The sequence below is a fragment of the Lutra lutra genome, chromosome 8, assembly GCF_902655055.1.
Source record: "Lutra lutra chromosome 8, mLutLut1.2, whole genome shotgun sequence".
Taxonomy (NCBI): Eukaryota; Metazoa; Chordata; class Mammalia; order Carnivora; family Mustelidae; genus Lutra; species Lutra lutra.
Genome location: NC_062285.1, coordinates 98,714,032 through 98,737,402, shown reverse-complemented (window position 1 = coordinate 98,737,402; position 23,371 = coordinate 98,714,032). Strand labels below are relative to the sequence as shown.

The 23,371-nt window shown below is 37.8% G+C and overlaps 1 protein-coding gene across 1 annotated transcript in view; it reads right to left on the bottom strand.

Moving 5' to 3' along the window:
- RAB21 (RAB21, member RAS oncogene family) overlaps positions 1-21,282 on the bottom strand; it is a 34,220-nt gene extending 12,938 nt beyond the window's left edge. Inside the window, exons 1-4 of the mRNA XM_047740516.1 lie at positions 20,863-21,282; positions 8,680-8,739; positions 7,623-7,730; positions 4,285-4,348 (exon numbers count right to left, since the gene is read on the bottom strand). Of these exons, the coding sequence (XP_047596472.1) occupies positions 4,285-4,348; positions 7,623-7,730; positions 8,680-8,739; positions 20,863-21,015 (385 nt within the window). The 5' untranslated portion in view covers positions 21,016-21,282. The remainder of the gene's footprint in view (positions 1-4,284; positions 4,349-7,622; positions 7,731-8,679; positions 8,740-20,862) is intronic.
- Between the last annotated feature and the right edge of the window lie 2,089 nt (positions 21,283-23,371).

The window sequence follows — 23,371 nt, the reverse complement described above, 5'->3', positions numbered from 1 at the left end:
GGGAAATTACTAACCTCTCAGTATCACTCTACACAAATGTAGCTAACAAACTTAGCATGGTTCATATGAAAATATGATAATGTAAAAGACCTAGCATATAGTACATGCTCAATAAAGAGCAGATATTAATATCAGCTGTATTCATCACAGTGAATGATCAAATGGAAAATCAGTATTATTATGAGAAAATTAAAGCTCACACATTTTACTACCACCTTGCTACTTCATCTAGCTAATTTGGTTAATCCAACACTCTAGAAAGTCCTCCTTTAACTTCCCTTCCCCCTAAATTTAGTTAGGTTTGTTTTAGTGCTATCAGAACATTCTGTACTTCCCCCTTCACAGCATTTACTGTAATATATAATAGCATGTTCTTCTCCCTCTCTCTACTCAATAAGCTCTGGGAAGACAAGGACTGTATCTATTTTGTTCATTTATTCTTTTACTACACTATTCCCAAAACTGGTATAGAGTAAGCAATCTATAGTGCTGGTTAAGAATATGGGCTTGAGGGGTGCCTGGGTGGCTCAGTGGGTTAAAGCTTCTGCCTTCGACTCAGGTCATGATCCCAGGGTCCTGGGATCAAGCCCCACATCAGACTCTCTGCTCAGCGGAGATCTTGCTTCCTCCTCTCTCTCTCTCTGCCTGCCTCTCCGCCTACTTGTGATCTCTGTCTGTCAAATAAATAAATAAAATCTTTAAAAATATATATATATATGGGCTTGATATAGCAGAAAGACCTAAGTTAAAATCCCAGGTCTACCTCTAACTAGCTATGTACTTTGAGAAGTGTCAAGCTCTCATCCCACTTCTCATGTGTGATATGGAAATGGCAGCAATACCTTCTTGTAGTGCTGTCAGAAGACTTAATGAAAGCATAAACATATAGTTCTTAGAACAGTACCTAGGACTCAATAAATGGTAACTATTATTTATTTATTTTCTAAATATTTTATTTATTTGACAGATAGAGATCACAAGTAGGCAGAGAGGCAGGCAGAGAGAGAGGAGGGGAAGCAGGCTCCCTGCTGAGCAGAGAGCCCAATGTGGGGCTCGATCCCAGGACCCTGGGATCATGACCTGAGCTGAAGGCAGAGGCTTTAACCCACTGAGCTACCTAGGCGCCTGGTAACTATTATTTAAAATAAGTATTTAACAAACATACAAATGTTAAGGACAGACTAGAAGGAAAATAAGAAATAAAGCAACCACAGCTAAGAGTGCTAATTAATGGACTAACTAAAACTGAGAGGAAAAATCTCTGTTAGCAAAGTATGGGGTTCTCCATTATTGGTTAACACATTATAAGTGGTTTAGATAAGGACCTAGAAAGTTAAGTATTTAATTTACATGAAGAAGCCATCAAACATAAAGATTCAGGAACATTATATGAGTTGAAATTCCTACACTTAAGTTTAAATAACTTAATTATATATGAAAAAGATGGGGGGAACGGCTGAGTGGCTCAGTCATTAAGCATCTGCCTTTGGCGAGGCTTGTGACGGGGCTCCCTGCTCTGCAGGAAGCCTGCTTCTCCCTCTCCCAATCCCACTCCCCCTACTTGTGTTCCCTCTCTCTAGTCAAATAAATAATAAAATCTTAAAAAAAAAAAAAAAAAGTGATGGGTGCCTGGGTGACTCAGCGGGTTAAGCCTCTGCCTTCAGCTCAGGTCGTGGTCTCAGGGTCTTGAGATCAAGCCCCACATCAGGCTCTCTGCTCAGTGGGGGGCCTGCTTCCCTCTCTCTCTGCCTGCCTGCCTCTCTGCCTAGTTGTGATCTCTCTCTCTGTCAAATAAATAAATAAAATCTTTAAAGAAAAAAAAAATGAGAAAAGCTTGACAGAAAAGCAATACTTATAAAAAAGTAATTCAGATTTTTGTTAAGTATAATCTATGTAAAAGAGACACTATGACATGGCTGCTAAAAAATGTATGCAATCTTGGGCAGTGTTGGTAGAAAGATAATGGGAGAATTTTAAAAAGAGAGCCATTTAAGGAGACATTGGCTCAACAATGTTTGGATTCTAGTATTCAAGTGTAGAAGACATATTTATACACTGACATAAACCTAGGAAAAAATAATCAGGATGGTAAAAATGTCTACAAGTAAGACCAAATGAAAAACAACCGAAGACTAGAGAATATAAGATTTCAGGTGAACCATCCAAATGTTTGAAAGGTTGTCTTATTTAGAGGAAAAGGAACAAATATTTGTCAAATGCCTTCTTTATGCCAAGTGTTTTCCAAGTTATTATTTAACTTTCATTAAATTACATAGAATCCTGGGAAGTAATGTTATTATTTTGAATTTAGTAATAAAACAGAAGAACAAATAAACACTGTACTACTATAAAAAATAGGATGAAAATCAGTATGTGGAAAAAATAATGTAAATGCCTATCAATAACAAAAGGATAAATTCTGGGATTTTATAGAATAAACTATTAGAGAGCAAAGAGAATAAAATGAACTACAACTATATACAAAAACATAGAGGAATCCTGCAAACACAAGGTAAAGCCAAAAAAACCAGATTCAAGAGTTCATACTATACAATTTCATTTATATAAAATGCAAAACAAAACTGGTTCATGCAGTAAAATGTCAAGACAGTGTCTGGAGGTGAAAAATGGTGAGGGGAAGACAGCTGGGATAAAAAAGAAACACAGGTGAGACCTGTAAGTTACTTTGTGAAATTTTCCTTTTGTGGTAAAAGGACTCTCAAAATTCTTTCAACAATGAATTACAACTAAAATTCCATGTCACACTTTCCAATAGAAATGAGAACTTTTTAGTCTCTATACCAATCATTAATAAACATTATATAACATTAAATGAGGATTATCTGACCCTACTTGAGGCAGTAAGCTACCACCAAAATTTCTAACCTTCTTATAATATGAACACAAAAAATATACAGTTCAAATTAACTATTCATAAGCTTTATTTATCCAGCTATTTTCTTTAAATGTTACTTTGTAAACTGGGTCAAGTAATAAACTCTTGAGCTTTCTCTGACTTTAAGTATATTTAGTCATTTCTTTCCCTCTTCTGAGAGATAACCAGAATCCCAAATAATCAAATATTTAGGCATCCACCTACTGTTACTACTTCCATTCCTATTAATCCCCAGATACCAGACAAAGCCAGGCCAAACTCACTGACTAGCTACAGCTTTGGCCCAAACTCCCATGTGGCCTACTACTCCAGTTTTCCATTCTGAAATACTCCGGCCATCTAACTTAACATCTAGCAACTAAACTTACAAAGTAGGCCAGATAATCTCCTTGGCCTCTTCCCCCAGGCACACACCCTGATCTAGAACTATAGAGTTTGCCAATCTAATGGTGAGACAATATAAGAAATGTAAACTCTAGTTTAAAAAAAAATAATTCTTAAAAGTCAAATGTGCCCATATTGACCATTCCATTCTAGGTCCTCCACTAAAGCTACCCTGATTTCTTCTAGGCCATTGTTATTCTACCAAGTCATGCAGAAAGACAGAAAACAGCATGAAGCTACTCATCATAAGGATTAATAACAAAGCATGGGAATCAGAATGACTTCAATTCCTACCCCATCTCTGATAGCTGCTTGATATTGTACAAGTAATCAAGTATCTCCAGGACTTAGCTTCCTCTCATCAAAGCCCTCATCAAATTATGAGGATTACATGAAAAATTGTCTAAGAACAAAGCATAGTGTCTGGTATACTCTACTGCTCAATAATTAGTTCTTATATCATAGAAATAATAATCTAAAGAAAAAGGGAACCAGAGAGAAATTCCAGAAGGCCAAGAGTGAGTTCTAGAGTTCTTTCACCCTTGTATCATGATTTGCTCATCCTCAAGAGTCAAATTTGTCCTTAATTCAAAAATGTGTATAGTTAAATGTATAAAACAAGAATACTAGCCTAAGTCATTAGTTTTCGTTTTATTTAAAAATAGTTCCTAAACTCTTTTTTTTTTCTAAAGAAAATCTTATGATGAAAAACTAAAGATCAAACTGAAGCAAGTCTGGGAGTTGAAAGTTTACATGGTTAGTTTCCCACTTGCTCCCCAAGGTCTTCCCTGAAGTCTGAATCTCCTGAAAGATCACTTCCAAATCAAAAATTATTCTAAAATATTAAATATTAAAATATCATTCTTCTTCCTTTCTCAGGTAACTTTAAAAATGAGATTTACTTACTCGCTATTCTCTAATATAACATTAAGGAAACAGAACACTTTTTTTTTTTTTTTTTTTGAAACAGAGGACTTAAAAAAAAAAAAAGTAATGATGCTTACCAACTATACATAAACAGATTTCATTTCCCAACATTTTCCGTAATTCTTTGACCCAGTTTTTTACCTGTGTATACAAAAGAGAAAATATCAAATCCTGTTGCAACAACTATCATTACAACTCCCCAAACTCCACATTGTCAAAATACCTCAGAATTTGTCTAACAGCCCAGATACTTAGTTACCTGTAGGATCAGTTACTGACAAACTGTACTGACAAACATACAAACATCTAATGGAACGATTTCTCTATCTACATAGCAGTATAGACAGAAACACCTCTAATTATAAATTTTCATAAATCTTCCACAGATCTAAATAAAACTATTAACTAGAGCAAAACTCCAGCCTCAGATAACAGATGCTTGTAGAGTCACTTTGGACTTAAGAACATCTTAAAAGTCTTTTGTATTCCAATTGGTTCCAAATTAGAGGGCACAGAAGCTTCTGTGTCACACACTTAAAGGGGGGAGAAATGTATATGGGCACTAAAAAGAGTACCAAAATAAATTTTCATCCTTTAGTGTCTAACAGGTTTTTTTTCAACTTCAGCCCTACTGGTATTTTGGCCCAGATTAATGCTGCTGGGAGGGACTGCCCTGTGTAATGTATGCTATTGAGCAGCATCCCCAGCCTCCTACCCACTAGGTATCAGTACCACCCTCCAGCTGTGATAACCAAAGACGTCTCCGAACACTACTCCCTCCTGGTGGAGAACCACTGGTATACAATGACTCCAGTAACAAACAGATTCTTCACTATGAAGCACAGCAGTAGGCACAATTGAATACATTCAAATTAAGTAAATTAATCATTTGAACTCCTGATTTTAAATATGCTGATTATAATAAAATAGGTTAAGAACAAACTTGAATACCTCCTTCATTTTTTTGTAATGGAATTTAATTTCCATGTAATCAAGTCACAGAGAATCTACACATATTCCTAAAAAAATGTACACACATCTTTAAATTATAAAAGTTACATTAAATAGGTGGTAAGTAAGCACTTACTGTACATCTGGTCCTACAGTACAAATGTAACCGTTCCACATGCCTGTTCTTTGCAGGAATGCAGAGAAACTGTCTTTAATAAACCCCAAAGCTTTATATAAGGAAAAATAATCAATATCACCACCTTATCTTTCTCAGAGCTTCAACTGAACCAGTTTTCTCAGTACAGCCCCATCTTTTTGTTTCATTCACATGTATGTAGAAAGTTTTTAGAGAAGCACTGAACTTCCATCCCTAGTTGATGTCACATAAGAAAAATATGACAACTTGGTATAAAACGTACATCCTCATCATTTCAAAGGAAACATGCCAGAATCCAATTACATATTACTATACTCTCTGTATAAATAGTATCATAACCTACCAAATCTAACCAACTTTTTAAAAAAATGTGTTATTCATCTGCAAATAGATCCCCTTCTGCAGGCATCCTACTCATTACCCCCATACATTCTGTGATGAGTTAGAGATGGTTACAGATTTTTTAACAATCAACAAGAGTTAGTTGGGGGGGCGGGGGTTGTCCCCTGCTCAGCAGGGAGCCTGCCTCTCCCTCTCCTGCTCCCCCTGCTGTGCTCTCTACCTCTCTCTCAAATAAATCATTAAAATCTTAAAAAAAAAAAAGAGAGAGAGAGAGAGAGTCTATTTCCCTTCCCTCTGAAGCTGGGCTAGCCTTGCAACTTGCTCTGACCAAGAGAATGTGGCAGAAGTAATGCTATGCCAGTTCCAGACTTAAGCCTTAAGAAAGCCTGGAAGGTACTCTTAGGATCCAGTAGTCATGTAAACAGCTTAGGCTAGAATATGGAATAATGAGGGAGCATGTGGAGAGAGCACCAGACGATGAGACACCAAATGGAGTGAGAGGCCACAAGGAGGAGAACAGGCCTTCCTAGATGGTCCTGGCCTCGCCAAACTTGAAGTTCAATGCAGTTGCATGAGTGACTCCCATGAAACCACATAACCTGCCCAGTCAACCCACAAAACCATGAGAAATAATGCATTGTTTTAAGCCAACAAGTTTTGGGGGTTTGTTACACAGCAAGAGTGAAATAGTCACTTTTCAACCTAAAAGACTCAACCTTCTCTTAATCAATAAAACACTCAGACCATTTCCATCTATGTCAAAAGGCAGGAAGAGACAACAAACAGCAGCCCCCAAATAAATTTTGCAAGTATCATTAAACCTGCAAGTTACTTCATCATTTCCTTTTTCTACTCCTTGGACTAAATTTTTTCACATGTAATAATAACCCGAGGACTAACGTGCATAGTTGCTTCATCAGTTGAATACTGAAAAACAAATGGAAAAACAAACAAACAAAACAAACAAAAAAAGACAACACACCTAAAACTAAAACTAAAAAAGCAAGCAATTTCTATAGAAACAAACCTGTAATTTCAATGCAAGTAAAGTTTCTGCCACAGAATTACCCCTTTTAGTTACATACCCCTGACAAATTTATTCCATAAGGGGCTTTCAGAGGAAGGGTGAAGTAAGTAATTAATCACCATCCTGACTGTGATGAGAATTCAAAGGTAAGTTTAACGGTAACTTAGTTTGCTTCTGAACAACTTCAAAAATTCTACATTTGTAAAAAAAAATAATAATAATAATAATAATTCTACATTTGTGGTGGATATTTAAAAGAGGCGTGAAAGGCGCCTGGGTGGCTCAGTCTGCTTAGGCTCAGGTCATGAGCCAGGGGTCCTGGGATGAAGCCCTGCTTCAGGCTCTGTGCTCAGCAGCAAGTTGCTTCTCATTCTGTACCCCCACCCTGCTCATGCTCTAATAAATTAATAAAATCTTAAAAAAAAATAAAAGAGGGGTGAAAAATAATGAAGAAGGTTTAAAATAAATACTAATTAGAGTGTCATTTAAAATTTATATTATATCCCTCAGGAAATTAAGTGAGAACAAAGAGCTTAAACATGATTTAGTTACTCTTTTCCCTCTTTACAATTGGGGAGTCCATGCAGCCATACGAAGTATTCACATGCCTAGTGTATATGGAATCAAGAAATACATGTGATTTTTTCTTTATAGGGAGAAAAAAAGCCCCTTGATTTTTATAAAGTGTTATTTCAAAGTATTTCCCTTTCCTAATATCTGAGAAAGCCATGTAATAAACTTATTAATAACTGTTATTCAAAATATAAACATGAATTAAATACTGCATTAACAAAGATGAGTGGTAACCATTTATGCACTTTATTTTACTTTTAAAACCAAGGCTAGTCACATTAGTAAACAAAGGCATGTGAATGGAGACTTGAAAAATTAGTGTTGTTATTCTATTTAAGTCATCTACCCATAAGTAAACAGTATACCTTCTGAAAGGAATCTTCATCTGTTATATCATAAACTAAAATAGCTCCATTTGAATCTCTGTAGTAAATTGGACCCAATGCATGGAATCTCTCTTGACCTGCTGTATCCTAAATAAAGCAACAAACACTTATTAGGTCATAAGAAAAAAATACATCTGCTATTGCAACTACAATAAACTTTTGATTAACTGGAAAGTGGGACATGAAATTACAGATAAACTCAAAACACTGTTAAAAGAAAAAAAAGTTACAAAAAAATTTTTAGAAGTTACAAACAATATTTAATGTTTTACTGTTATATGAAAGTTACTTCCCTCCCAAGCAAAATTCCCACTGCCACTAAACGAAAAACAGTTTAATTGCCAGAGGATCAGAATGCTCACGATGGCATTATAAGCCAGGAATAGGCCTTGCCCTAAATTTAGGTTCTGCATAGAGGGAGAAGACAAGGAAAGAGAGCATACACCAGAACAATTGGCCAAAAGGTCCTCTGATGCACTACCCTTGCCCTACACTGTACTAGCTATTCCCCTGGAAAGTGGGAACATGGAAACACAGAGGGGAAAAATGCCAGTCAGGCTGTCCACCTACCCTGTTCTTTGTCTGACATGGAATCCCTCTGAGTTTACCCTTCTTCCAGCTCAACGGTTATGGATAAGCAATATTCATGTATGCAACTGTGTAATTCTTAGCCTGATTTTAGAAAAAAAATGTTTATTTAAAAACAGTTTTGGGGGCGCCTGGGTGGCTCAGTGGGTTAAAGCCCCTGCCTTCGGCTCGGGTCATGATTCCAGGGTCCTGGGATAGAGCCCCACATCGGGCTCTCTGCTCAGCAAGGAGCCTGCTTCCTCCTCTCCCTCTCTTTACCTTCCTCTCTGCCTACTTGTGATCTGTGTTTGTCAAATAAATAAATAAAATCCTTTAAAAAAAAAGTTTTAGCGAAACTTAAAAAAAAAAAAATCCAGAAATTCGAATTCCTATTCCTTGAGCCCATTAGTTATTAGAGTACAAAGAACAGAAGAAGCCTTCACTCACTCAACTGAAAAGGTTAACTTACCCATATAGCAAGGTTTACTCTTTTCCCACCAATATTTAACTTCTTCGTTAAGAATGATGCCTAAGAAAAGAGATATACATTAAACAATATTTCATATAATATGTTTCTTATTCTAAGAACTATAGATGAAAGAATAATCTCAATATGAAACTCAAGTTATCTGGGAGAAAAAGTAATCACTGAGTTCTTATTAATGACCAAACATTCACTGAAGACAGAACATTATTTATATTCTAATCTAAAAAAATGGTATTTTGCTTTATGAACACAAGTTATGAAAAACAGGAAGAAAAACATGGCCCCTGGCTGGCTCAGTTGACAGAGCATGTGACTTTTGATCTTAGGGCCATGAGTTTGAGCCCCCTGTTGGGCATGGAGACAACTTAAAATAGAAACAAATAAAAAGATTTTTTAAAAAATTGTAATTAAGTATTTTCTTAGTTTTCCCCCATAAAAAATTTTCTTAGAGCATTTAATTTGATGACACCCTACACACTCATTATAGAAAGAGCTAAGAGATTTCTAAATGAGAGAAAAGATATATTTACTGGTAGTTTACTTAATGGTATGAATACCAGTATTATTAAATATTCCTCTAATTATTTTATAACTCAATTATTTAACTTATATCTAATAATTATCCCAGGTACCAATGTTACAGAAATAAAAGGAAATGGTTCTAGCCTTCAGGGAGTTTATAGTCTATAGTAGAAATAAACATGTAAATAAAAGTACAATATCATGTAACAATTGTTAAAATGGGAGGGTCTTGCCAAGTATACTCTAAAGAGAGTGCTAAGAAAGGAAGTGTAAAGCCGTCCTGGATGAGTCAAAAAAAAGTTTCAAAAAGAAGGTGATAATCTCCCCTTTAGGAGTAATAGGGGCTTTTCCAACAGATGGGAGAAGCCACTGAAGCCTCAAACATGTAACTCCCTCTCCATGGAAAACTCCCAACAAGTTAGTAAGGTCAATGCCGGAGATGAGACTACAAGATAGGCAAATGCTATTCAAATCAAAAAAGTGCTAGGGTTCCATGTCTAGATGTATGGACTTTACTTTCAGGGTTTTAATAAAACTTGTTCCAAGACACATGTATTTTTTTAAATGTATAAGCGTATATACTACAGTCAGATTTGGGAAATGCAGCGTATTCCTCTGTATTCCCTTTGTACATTAATAATACACAACACAGTAAGATTCTGCCAAAAGAAAAGCTAACTGCATCTAAACAACCATTTCCTAAACTTATTTGACCTCTTTTTTACTAGAGAAATGCCTAATTCATCCTAAGGAATAAGTCTTAAGAAGAATAATACTGTTGGGTCGCCTGGGTGCTTCAGTTGTTAAGCATCTGCTTCAGCTCAGGTCATGATCGCAGGTTCCTGGGATAGAGCCCGCATAAGGATCCCTGCTCAATGGGAAGCCTGCTTCTCCCTCTCCCCCTTCCTAGGCTTGTGTTGCCTCTCTCGCTGTGTCTCTCTCTGTCAAATAAACAAATAAAATCTTTAAAAAAAAAAAAAAAAGAAGAAGAATACTGTTAATGATGGAGAATCACTGAAGGATTTTAAAGCAGTGGGGAAGTATAAGATCTAAATTTTAAGAGAATGACTCTGGGATAGGAAGGGAGGTTAGAGAGGAAAGGGCAGGACTAGACCTGGAGACAGAAGGCCATTACAAAGTTGGAGGGAAAAACAAAAAGGACCTGAACCAAGGCCACAAACATAGAAAAAAAAGAGAATCCAGAGTACCTGAAAATGAAATACAATCAGAATCCAGAGTCAGATGACATAGTTAAAAAAAGGAATAAAGAGCCAAGTCCAAAGCTATGCAGAGACAGTCACAGTTAGGTGTATCTATATAAAAGAAAATACAGAAAAGTACAGTAAAACAGATAAAAAGCTAGAATGGTGAATTATTACTGAAGGAGGAGGAGTCTAGATCTCAGGAAAGACTTTCTGCTGTATAAACACAAGGAAATTTAGAATTAAGAAAAAGCCAATGAATTTAGTACTTAACTAAGTGGCAGAGCTGAGATCAAATCCAGGAATGCTTTCCTTCAGAACCCAAACTACATTAAAGATATTTTATTAAATGAAACAGATTACACAGAAAAGGGTATAAAATAAGTAACAAAATAAAAATAAAATAACAAAAAATAAAAAAGCATAATAATAAAAGAAAACTTGGAAAATGAGAAGACCAGATACATGTTTTGACAATAAATGTGAACAAAGGACTTCTCCCACTCATTATAGCACAGAAGCTAAGAAAAGGAACTTTGAGGGGTGCCTGGGTGGCTCACTCTGTTGGGCATCCGACTCCTGATTTCAGCTCAGGTCATGATCTCAGGGTTGTGAAGAGGCTTTGAACTCCACACTAGGTGTGGAGACTGCTTAAGACTCTTTCTCTCTTGGGGCGCCTGGGTGGATCAGTTGTTAAGCCTCTGCCTTCGGCTCAGCTCATGATCCCAGGGTCTTGGGATCAAGCCTCGCATTGGGCTCCCAGTTTGGTGGGAAAGCTGCTTCTCCCTCTCCCACTCCCCATGCTTGTGTTCCCTCTGTCACTATGTCTCTATCAAATAAATAAATAAACTTAAAAAAAAAAAAAAGAATATGAATTTTGAACCAGAACTTTGGATTTGAATCTCAGCTTTGCTACTTATTAGTTGTATAATCTATTTGAACTCAACCATTTTCATGGTTTCAATATCAATGCTATATAAAGAAACTCAAAATCTGCGTCCTATCCAAATATTTAATAGGTAGGTCAACTTAGGTGCCTCTTTTCTCTCAAATATATTTAAAATTAAACTGATCTTCCTTCCAAAATTGGCCTTCCATTCCAACTTTAGTATTTTGATAACATTCTCCAAGTCACCGTTGTTTAGAATCTTACAAATATCATCATTGAATGTTCTTCCTCCCCTGACATTCCACATTCCAAAAAAAACCCTACCAAAGCTTGTCTTCACACTTCCTCTGGAGTTCTTGGATGATCAATCTCCTATTATTATACCACCTTTGCTCTGACCTCACACTCTAGTCAACATGCCAAATTATCTTTCTAAAGCCTCCATGATTAAGGAAAAAAAAAAATCTTACCATAACTCACTGAAAGATCCCAATAAGGTATCATTTTTAACAAGAGTCCTTGAACTACATCTCTGCTGGTAGCTAATATCTAAAAAATCTTTTTGTCATGAGATTTGTGGGGAATTCTCAGTAGAGAGGAATGAACTAGAGCTGATAAAGCTCCATCATATCCTTTTTTACCATCACCTTGGAAGCTTACCACCACCTTCCTGTGTGAGTTTAAGAAACAATGTTAAGTCTCCCCTATGGAACCACAGATACACAATCTTATGGAAAGACGCTCATCAGTGTTGATTATAAAGAAAAAAGAAATAACCTAAGTGTCCCTCAACAGGCAATCTTGAAAAGGTACACAAATATAGCCCATTCATATAATGAAACTCTCTACTTTGATTTCAACTACTGTTACTATACTAGCTAACAGTTACTGAATGCTTAGCTTCCATCAAGTACCATGCTGAGCACTTTTTATATCATTCACAAGCTTCTCCTTTATAAAAGTTAGGGAACCCTCATCTACAAGCAAAAAATCTCTAAATGCTATCTTTGTATTTAAGGACCTAAACAATTGTCCACAACTATCTTCATATGATAGCTTCCAGAATCTCTCCACTTACTCTCCAACTTATATGGTTTATACACATACCTCCAATTCTGCTTGTTCATAAAATTTCCCTCTAATTTGGATGTTTCTCTTTTCTCTATTTGAACCCCATCTAACCAAGTTCAGTTCATGACCCATACTCTTCCTCCTTGAATTTTTAAAGCTTTCTCATACCACCCATACAACCCACACTGACTTGCTCTATCCTGAAGAATTACAGGGAACCTAATCTTTAACAAACAGCATATACTGCCTTGCTTATATCCTAAGTTTTCTTTTCATGAATGTAAGTCTTCTGTCAAGTAGATTACATATTTTTATTTAACATGTTCACCATGCTTACAATGAAATGGGCAGTATTCTAAAAGCTTTCCAATATTAACTCATTCAATTGTCACAGTACACTAAGAAACAACTGTCCAAATATTAAAGATGTGCAAATCTAGACACAGGAAGGGTATCTTGCCTATGGTCACATAGTAAGTGACACAGTGGGATCTGAAATCCAAGCAATCTGGCTCCAGACAAGACTCATAACTACTATGCTATGCTATCTTCCACACTGAGATCTGAAATAATACTTTTCTCATGGAAAAAGCAGGAGGAGCCAGTGCTGACACATAAATATTGTTACTGTAGATATAGGTATCTACAATGTGCCTGGGTTAATCCATGCAGGTAAAACTCAATTTATGTAAGAGATGTACTAAAAGTTTCCTTATAAACCAAATTATTTTAATTCAAATATTTGATATATTATCCAAGGATCCCTGCTAAATCTTTTTTTTCTCCTTCATAATGAAATACTTAAGTCCCGTGATATGGAAAGATTCCTAGTGTAATATAAACTGTCCCATTTTATATATATTTTCTATGTCTTTAATATGTTACAGGTATTTTCTTAAAGAACAAATATGTTTTGGGGCTCCTGGGTGGCTCAATGGGTTAAGCCTTTGCCTTCAGCTCAGGTCATGATCTCAGGGTCCTGGGATCAAGCTCCACATCAGGCTATCTGCTTAGCAGGGAGCCTGCTTCCCCCTGCCCCCTTGCCTGCTTGTGATCTGTCAAATAAATAAATAAAATCTAAAAAAAAAACAAAAAACAAATACGTCTTAAAAACAAATACAATTATATGTAAGAATAAAGCTGAAAGATTTTATGTAAAATCAAGATAGGAGTGAACGACCAAAAGGCTGGCATTCATCTTATCTTTTTTAACCACCTCTATGAGGCATACTTAATTTGGATAGACTACCAAGATATCACCTGTAGTTACACTCTACCGGGGACAGGGGCTCTTAATTGTTATGTGAGAGTGAAAAGGAGAGCACTGACTTCTTTTGAGAATCTAATGAGAGCCATGAACTGATTTCCTCCCAAGAAAACTGCTCATATGCACATACCAAAAACAATTTCACACACTTACCCCAGGGATTTATAAATCCCTGACAACTCTCAGTGAAGAATTCCCAGTCTAGAAAGGGGAGGGGAAAGCAGCATTACAGTATCAATTTAAAAGGTTCTAGAAATACAGGAAGAAAAAAAATAGTACATCCTGTGTGCCAAACACTGTGCTAGTCTTTCTCATTTAATCTTTTTAACAACCCTGTGAGGTAGCTAACTAGTCCTGCTTTACAACTGTGAAAACCTGAGATTTAAAGATATATAGGGACTCATTCAAGGTCAGACAACTCAGGTGTTGCAGGGGGTAGAAGACTGTCTGACTCCACAGTGCTTTTTCCACTGCACAAAGCTTTTTATTCTAAAACACATTTTTAACATGGCATTCGTCCACATGGACACTAGGTGTTCCTGGAAACCAACTCAACTCCCAAAAATATATTCTCAGGGTAGGCACAAAGTAATGAAGATCAAAGCAATGGCAGATCTCCCACCTTATTCCCCTAAACCCTGAGTTACAGCCCAGTACTTATAATTCCAATGACTTCATCTTCCAAACTTTAGAGGTATTAACAAATCAATAATCTCATTAGCTGAGGCCAACATCTGTTACCTGCACATGATGCTTAGTTACCCAACATCTTACCTAAAAGCATAGTGGATACTATTTAAAAATCTCTATTAAAAAAAAAGAATATAGGAAATAATAAGAAAAAATATATCTGCCAAATGAAAGTCTTTTCATAACTTATTTAATCAGTTTTGTTGTATTTGTTGTTGCTATTAGCACTTGCTGTGTTTGCTAACCACTGGCAAAGCAATATACCTAAAGCAGCAAAGTAAATGAGTTGTAGACAAAGACTTTTGTTTTTATCTAGTATCTTTTAAGTTCAACAGACTTTCATTAATAAGTGTCTGGGTGTATACATAAAAACTGAACACTGATATTATTTTTGCTATAATCACTAGCATTGTTTCAGACTTAAGTATTTAAAGTATCTATTACTACTTTATTAGCACATAAAAGGAATTAGGTGATTTATAAATTAGTCTAAACTAAACTGGATTGCTATAGTGGCAATCATGTCACAATATACAAATGTAACAAATTTACATATTATATACCTTAAATTTACACAATGTTGTATGTCAAATACATCTCAATAAAAAAGGAAAGAAAATTGAGTGCTTGAATATTTCAACATTTCTTGTCCTTAGTTTCCATAAAGTACAAGGATTATAATCAGTTTAGAGTTCAATACTTTGAAAATAAGAGCCAAAAAGTTATTTCTGAGAAGTAGCTGAAAACCCAAAGGAGACAATAACAATCAGACGTGGAATACTTATATATAAGAAATTTAAAACAATTCAGAAAACCTCTTTTCTTTAAAAAAAAAAAAAAAATTACCCACCCTCCCATAGCACACATGTATCTAGAAACATACCAAGAAAGGGGTATTTTATAAAGATGATGTGAATGAATTGACTGTTCAACACTGATATGACTTCCAGAACTATTTGGAAGATATTCCAGACATTCAAAATACTAATCTTACAAATAAGGAAACCAAGATTTCTAGACCAGAGACTAAGATGACAGGTATAAAAAAGCAACTGCTAGACCCTGAATGCCAAGTGCTGCTCAGGAGGTTAAGGTGCATTGGGGTGGAGGTGGGGGGCAGTAGACTTAGCTTAAGAAAAAATGGTAAACCATTACTATTTGTGGGACCTTGGAAATTTAATACAAATCTTAATTTCCTCATTTGCCAAACTATCAGGATACTATCTGCCCAGCCAATCTTAAAGCACTGCTTTGCTAATCAAATGACAGCTACCTACCCCAGACTACAGAAGGCCGATAGGTGGAATTCCAGCCAGAATTCTAAAAGGAAAAATGACTGAGGTTCTGATTATAAACATTGTTACTTTTTATATAAGAGACTAGTGGAAAGTGATAGCACTTAAATTAGAGTGCATGATCTTAGAACACTTTTCTGTAAGGGGGAAAAATGGCATACAACTAAAAATGAAATGATCACTCAAGAGCACAGACATAAAGAGACATGCCACAGATAAAAAGTGGTTACAATCGGGACGCCTGGGTGGCTCAGTTGGTTGAGCCGCTGCCTTTGGCTCAGGTCGTGATCCCGGGGTCCTGGGATCGAGTCCCGCATCGGGCTCCTTGCTCGGCGGGGAGCCTACTTCTCTCACTGCCTCTGCCTGCCTCTCTGCCTGATTGTGTGTGCGCTCTCTCTCTCTCTCTCTGGCAAATAAATAAAATCTTAAAAAAAAAAAAAAAAAAGTGGTTACAATCGAAATGGCAAAAACATTTCAACTGATGGTTAAAGTACCTTACTCATCTTTATATTCCCCAACTATCATGTTTGGTGTTTAAGAGGTATGAAATAAACAATCACTGAATTTAATGGCTTAGGTAATCACGTAAGAAAGCATGGGGACTCTATAGAAGATCAAGTTTCCTGCGATAGGTAAAACATCTTGAGTTCTTAGCTCACCTACAAGATAACTTCATAATTATTAGTAACTGAGGAGAAGTTCTGAGAAAAGGGAGCAGTACTAAAACACCAAAGCATGGCCAATGTCACATAATTTCCTGTAATGTCAATCCCAGTCAAAACCCAAAAATGGATAATAAACACATATATATGTATATGTTCAGTAGTAATACATTTATATATACTTGTATACAAATAATACATTTACATATATATGTATATATAATTATATATAAAATTATAAGCAATTCTAAAATGTAGTGATCCTTTAGAGACAGCACGGGTTCTCAAAATAATTCATGTGAAATTAATCCCATTACCTTTTTGACAGAGTTAACATGAAGGAAACCAATGCAAACTAAGCACCATCTATTCCTTCAACAGCAATCATTTGGTAAACAAACGTGCCAGGCACTGTGATAGGAGATTTACCTATACTGGTTCTCTATTTAACCAATATAAAAATCCAGTAAGTTAAAGGGGTAGGGGTACCTCACTGTTTCATTCAATAAGCATGTGATTCTTGATCCCTGGGTTTGAGCCTTATGCCAGGTGTACAGATTACTTAAAAATAAAATCTTAAAAAAAAAAAAAAAAATCCTGAGGGCGCCTGGGTGGCTCAGTGGGTTAAAGCCTCTGCCTTCAGCTCAGGTCATGATCCCAGGGTCCTGGGATCGAGCCCCACGTCAGGCTCTCTGCTTAGCAGGAAGTCTGCTTCCTCCTCTCTCTCTCTCTCCACCTGCCTCTCTGCCTACTTGTGATCTCTGTCTGTCAAATAAATAAAATCTTTAAAAAACAAAATCCTGTAAGTAAAATCCTCTCATTTTATAGATCAAGAGCCAACTTACAAACATTAAAATAACCTGCCAAGATCATGATGGCTATGAAGTAGGAGCCAAAATGCAAAACCAAGTCTAACTTCAAAGTCCCGTCTCTTTTTTACCACATCGTATGGCCTCCTAACGCAGAAACACAGTTTATCTTGTCTTCTGCAAGCATCTGACAAAACATCTCATGATATCCCCTGTGGGCAAGACTGATGTAGCTAGGGCAAAAAAGCTAGGTTTATAAGGCTGGAATAACCATTTTCATTAAAGGCTTTGTGTCCACTAGTTAGTAACCCATAGCAGTCAATTTTAAGCTGTTTTCTGATTTCATTATCATTAATATGTACAACACTCCATTGTTTCTCACTCAAGAAGACAGACTATGGCCCGTGCATAGTCTGAAAAAGCCCCATGCTAAGATTCTGCATATCTAAAGAAAAATACACCTCGGGTCATGCATCACGAGACAATAATGAGACCTGCTGCAGAGCTTTGTACTTGGCCCACTGTCTCCCTTTTTCAGTCTTTATTAATGCCTGATGAGAACAATGAAGACATTCTTAGCAAATTTTCAGGTGAAAAGTTAAAATGAGTAGCTCATCTGGACATTAAGGAACATACCTTCTTCTTCTTTGCATGCCCAGAACCCAATCAAGGTCACATTTCTTGAATTACAAAATCAAACTTAAAAGGACATCAACAGGCTTTAACCACTGGAGTAAATCTATCAAAGCCACTTTTAATGGGTCAAATATATTAGGGACAAAAAAACTTAACCATAAAATCAGACAAAAAAGAATTTGAGGGATGGAATGCCTTTCTTGGGGGTTAGGGATAAGCAAGACTAAGACAAGACAGCAAGCCCAATATTAATCAATGTAACAGCTGTCCACAAGCCCATAGAAACTCTTCTATTTCAGTGTTGTAAAAGGATTCTCAATAGGGAAGGTGATAGCCTGTCCTTTGCTCAGTTCAAACTACACTTGGAATCATTTCCACAGCTCAAAGAACCCCATTCTAAGGAAAGAGGACAATGATTAAATAAGTGTCGAGAAAAGGTATCAAAATAGTGAAATGATTTAAAATGATGTCAGAGGAGATTCCTTTAGGGGAACCAGAGCTGTTTCCCAATAGACAAAATCAAGGGGTGTGATAGGGATCTTCAACTATCAGAAGGGATGTCCTGTGTGACCAAGATTCAGAGGACAGAACTGGGACCGGAAACAAGGGAACAAATTTTGGCTTTATACACAGAAAAACTTACTGGAAATTAAAACTGTCCAAAATGAAGTGGGCCATCTCAGGACATTGTGAGTTTTCTACTTTCTAGACCAGTTCATCTGCCTCTAAGAGGAGATGAGACAAAAGTGGACAATCACTTGACTGAATTAAACAAAAGACTGAAACAGTGAACCATAAACTACTTTAGGTTCCTCTCAGTATTAAAAATCTTTGAAACAAGATTGCAAGAGAATATACTTTGCAAATCATAAAGTATGTTACAAAGATAGGTAAGAGGTAATTTTGTTGACAAAAGAGGGACTCTTCATGTCTTCTGATCTGATCCATCATCTCCTCTCCATTTGGAAATTAAAAGCATACCAGGTTGTTTTATGGGTCACAGTTCTCTAAAAAAATTAAAATGAGATAAACTGATATATAAGAAAAAGTAAATACAATGCTTGCATATATAGGTATGCAACAAAATCCTCAATTCTGTAATATAAACCAGACACTGTTTGTGATGACAGTCATATAAATATTAAAATCAGGACTGCTATGTTTTTGATAACAAAAATCTACCATAACTTCATCCTCTCCAGTGTAGGCTGCAGTAGTTTCTCTCTAATATTTAAAAATCTTTAGCCTGCTTTTAGCTTCAATGATGTCTTTGAAATGTATAATGAAGGTGTAATTTTCAGGTTGTAGGACTAAATTATCTTAAAGAAGGAGGCACAATTACAATGATTTTCTCTTTTATCTTAGATCTCTAGCACAAAAGTAACCACTAAAGGGGTGCCAATATCCAGAGGCAGTGTGGTTTACTTGCTCAAAATCTGAAGTCAGATCTGCATTCAAATTTCAGCTTGGGCACCATGCAAGACTTGTGGCAATATGACTGCCAGCAAATTACTCAACTTAACCAAGCCTGTTTCCTTGCCTACAAAATGGGGCCAATAAAACTACTGACCTCATAGGCTGTTATAAAAATTAAATGACAGAAGAAAAAATGTTCAGCACAGTAAGAACTTACTAAATGTTAGCTATACTTTACCTAAATGAATTTCTAAGTTCCAAATAATCATAGGTATTTACCCTACAAATTTCCTTGATTTCACTAGCAACACTCAACAATAACAACTACTAAAATTGTGTAAGTGTTCTTGTTCAAGGATATAAGAAAAAAAGGAGTTTCCTCATATTCATTTTTTCAGTTATTATGCTTTACATAAGAGAAGTAAAAACAGGAATAAAAATAGAACATGGAATCAGAGCATCTTTGTGAATTCTAGACTCAGTAGTTTAATAATAGCATCAAATATCAAATGTCACAACAATTAAAGGGGGTTATGCATTCTATTAAATAGGCACTAAGATCTATTGTGCAATTTGGGCCAGTAATAAAGATGGAGAGCTTCCAAAAGACCAGGTCCTAAGTGATTTTATGTATACTTGTCCTGACAAACCTATGAGCTAGAAACTTTCATTATGGCCATTTCAACAAATAAAGAAAACCTAGGCACAGACAGGTTAATTAGCTTGCCCAAGATCACACAGCTAGTTAAAAAGATGGAGATGGATAGAAACCTCCACAATCAGGCTCAAAAGTCCATTCGACTTTACTACCTGTAACTAAATAGATGAAGTCAGATTAGCTGGATATTTTTCTTCTAACACGTGCAAACTGATTTCTTTGGGAGCGGAGGAGACTACACCTGCCTAAAAGGGCTGATTTCACTCCCAATCAATGACTACACTTTAACACTTTTCCAGCTAACCATAAGATAACTTCAGAAGAAAGCCTGCCCTACACTACAACCAAAGAAAACTAGTAGCAGCAGCAGCAGCAACTAAACTGTTAGTTTGGGGACCAACTGTTGGCTAGTAGTCACATGACGTTTCCATGTGCATGTGGATCGACCGACTTCACAGAATAACTGCCCCATAAGTCAGACTCACGCAGGCAGCAATAAAACTGTGTAACCCATAACCGGCAAGCGGTCATTTCAAAAATCCTCCACAAATGACTGTTTTGCCAATCAGCATGTTACTCGAAGACAGGACAAAATGGAACTTGCGTAAACACTTAGTCATCAGTAAGCGCTGAAGTTACAAATCACCTAGTTCGCAAAATCAAATCCGCAGCTAAGTTCCTAATTCCGAAAGAAAGAAAAAGGGCTGACAGCCGGTGACTGTAGGGTGAGGGCACCTAGGACCCAAGCGGAAGTGAATCAAAAGCGAAAATTAGCCAAGCGATATGGGGGACTCCACGATATGCGCAGCCACACGGGGGACTTTTGAGGGACCTTCCACTCGCTTCCCAAAAGCCTGTCCTAATGTCTGTCTACAGGATGCCCGACCCCGCGTTTCCCTAGGGCGAATTCAGAAAGGCAATTCGAAGACGGAGGTGACAGGCCTGAGATTTGTAAGCCGAGATCCAGAGGACCACGGTAACAAAGTCCTCACAGTCCCGAAGGGGTAGGGGCCCCAAGGCTCCACCTTCCACTCCCTGGGGCCCGCACCTGCAGAGTGGTGATGTGCTTGTCGTTGAACTTGTTCTCGCAGTAGCGCAGCACCAGCGACGTCTTTCCCACGCAGCCTTCCCCCAGCAGTACCACCTTGAATGAGTAGGCTCTACCCGCCGCCGCCCCGCCGCCGCTGCCGGCCGCAGCCATCCCGTTTCCCAGCCGCCCGAGCCCTAGAGCTGCGCCGAGCACCCCACAACCGCCGCAGCGCCTTCACAACCGCGGCCGGCGCAGGCCCCTCCGCACCGACCCGCCAACCCCAGCCGCTGTCTCTACCCCCGCCTCGGGGCGAAGCCTGAGAGGGCAGAGGAAAGTCCGAGAATGAAGGGCCCCCGCCACCACGTCAAACACCCGAGGAAAGGCGAAGAGCGCTCCCTCTGCGCCTCCCTCTAATGGCGTCTCCTTCCTCCTACGTCACACTTCGGGTCACGTGATCGCCGCGGTTGCGGGCGGCCCCTGGGACTCGGCCTAGGAGAACGTGCCTGGACGTGGGTGGGGCTTCTGGGGCCTCTTCCCGGGGTGGAGTTGGCAGTGAGTGGAGTTCCTCCGCGCAGTCTCCGGCAGACCCTGGCTGTCTGCGGGTCTTTGCTACTCTGCAGTTGGTGGAAACCTGCGCGATTAAGAAATGGATAATTTGAGGTAAACCCAGTTCTGGTGGAATGTGGAAGGGGGCAGAACGTTACGTTCTTGCCCAGGGAGTGTTCACCAGGCTAATGACCTCTCACAGCTCGGGGTCGCTGTAAGGCAAATCTGCCAAGGTGCACTTCGGACCCTTGACATTTTCTGTGAGATCCCAAATCATAACTATTGAACTTCCTTCAGTTCCCCAGACCGTCAGGTTTCCTCATCTTTCAGTTCTCAGCTTGAACCAGAAAGGCTTGCCTGACCACGCATCCATCTTCTCTTTGTTCCTCCCTCTCTTCCCCTACCCTCAAGTAAAGTATTTCATGACGCTGGCATACATACCTTCCTTAGCAGCACTTCACGGAAGTTACTAGACCGAATACAGTCTCTTAGTACGCAATAGGTTTAAGGACAAGAACTGTGTAAGACTTGCCCGCCTTTGAATTTCTAAGTCCCAAGTTCCAAGCACGGAATAGGCATTGAATGAATGAAAGAACAGTACATCTTAAGTCCTTACGTCTTAGCTACCCTGTTTTTCTGTCTTCCGTGAAGCTTCTGATGTTCCTTGTTGATTCCACCTTGAGAGACCTGGTTTGTTTGATGATTGTTTATATTTCTTGATCTGCCTCTCCTTCTTTTATGAAATACATTCTTTCCAAAAACCTAGTGGTGTTTCTGAAATTTTACAACTAGAAATCTGGTGTCAGTCAAGCAAACATATTATTTTTCATCAGACTCCCTTTCCACTTCAAACCTGGAAGTTCATTCATTTATTCAACTAATGTTTGAAAGTGCCCACCACGTGCCAGGCACGATACTGAACAACATACAATGTCCCTGTCATCAAGAGCTTACACTTTAGGAGCACCTGGGTGGCTCAGTTGGTAGAGAATGCAAGTCTTAATCTTGGGGTTGTGGGTTCAAGCCCCATGTTTGGTGTAAAGAGTGCTTAAAAATAAAATCTTAAAAAAAAAAGAGAGCTTACATTTTAGCAGGGGAAGACAAACAGTCATTTACACAATGAATGCTTTTATCTTGATAAAGCAATTCAGAGTATTTTGCAAAGCTGTATTGGGACCCAACTGGTTTTGCATGCCAGGGAAGCTGTCCCAGAGATTGTTGCCTTTGGTTAGGAGTAACCTAGGCCGGAAGGGAGGAGAGGTTTGCAAGAAAAGAGAACAGTATGTCCAACAGCCTTGACATAGGAAGGAGCATCGAAGGTTGAGCAACTCAAACTGTGATAAGAATGCAGAGAGGAAAAGAGTTCTAAATGAGACTGGCAAGGAAGACAGGGACCAATACTGAAAGGGCTTTTCAGCAAATGAAGAGTTTTAATTAAGGGGTCGACATAATCAGATTTAACTTTTAAAGAAAATTACTCTGCCTATAATTTGAAAAACGGATTGGAGGAGGATAACACTGTAATCTGATATGCTCTCCTTTGGGGGCTAGAACTGTGTCTGTCACTTTTTTTTTTATCTAGACCTTGGAATATAATGCCTAACTTTTATTAATTACAACAAGTAAACAAATAAAGCTAAACCTATAAAGTACTGAGGTTTGAGAAATCCCCTTGGACATGTGGGACTTCATTAAATAGAACTATCAAAGCATTTTCCATCTACTAAGACTAATTAACAATAGAAAGAAAATAGTTATCATCTGTGAGCTTGCTACAAACTAAACCCATTTGTGGGTGCTTGGGTGACTCATTTGGTTAAGCGTGGAATCTTGATTTGGGCTCAGATTATGATCTCTGAGTGGTGCGATTGAGCCCACTGTTGGGCTCCATGCTCAGCAGGGTATCTGCTTAAGATTCTCTCCCTCTCCCTCTGACCCCTCCCTCCCTTGCGCTCTCTCAAATAAATGAATTTTAAAACAC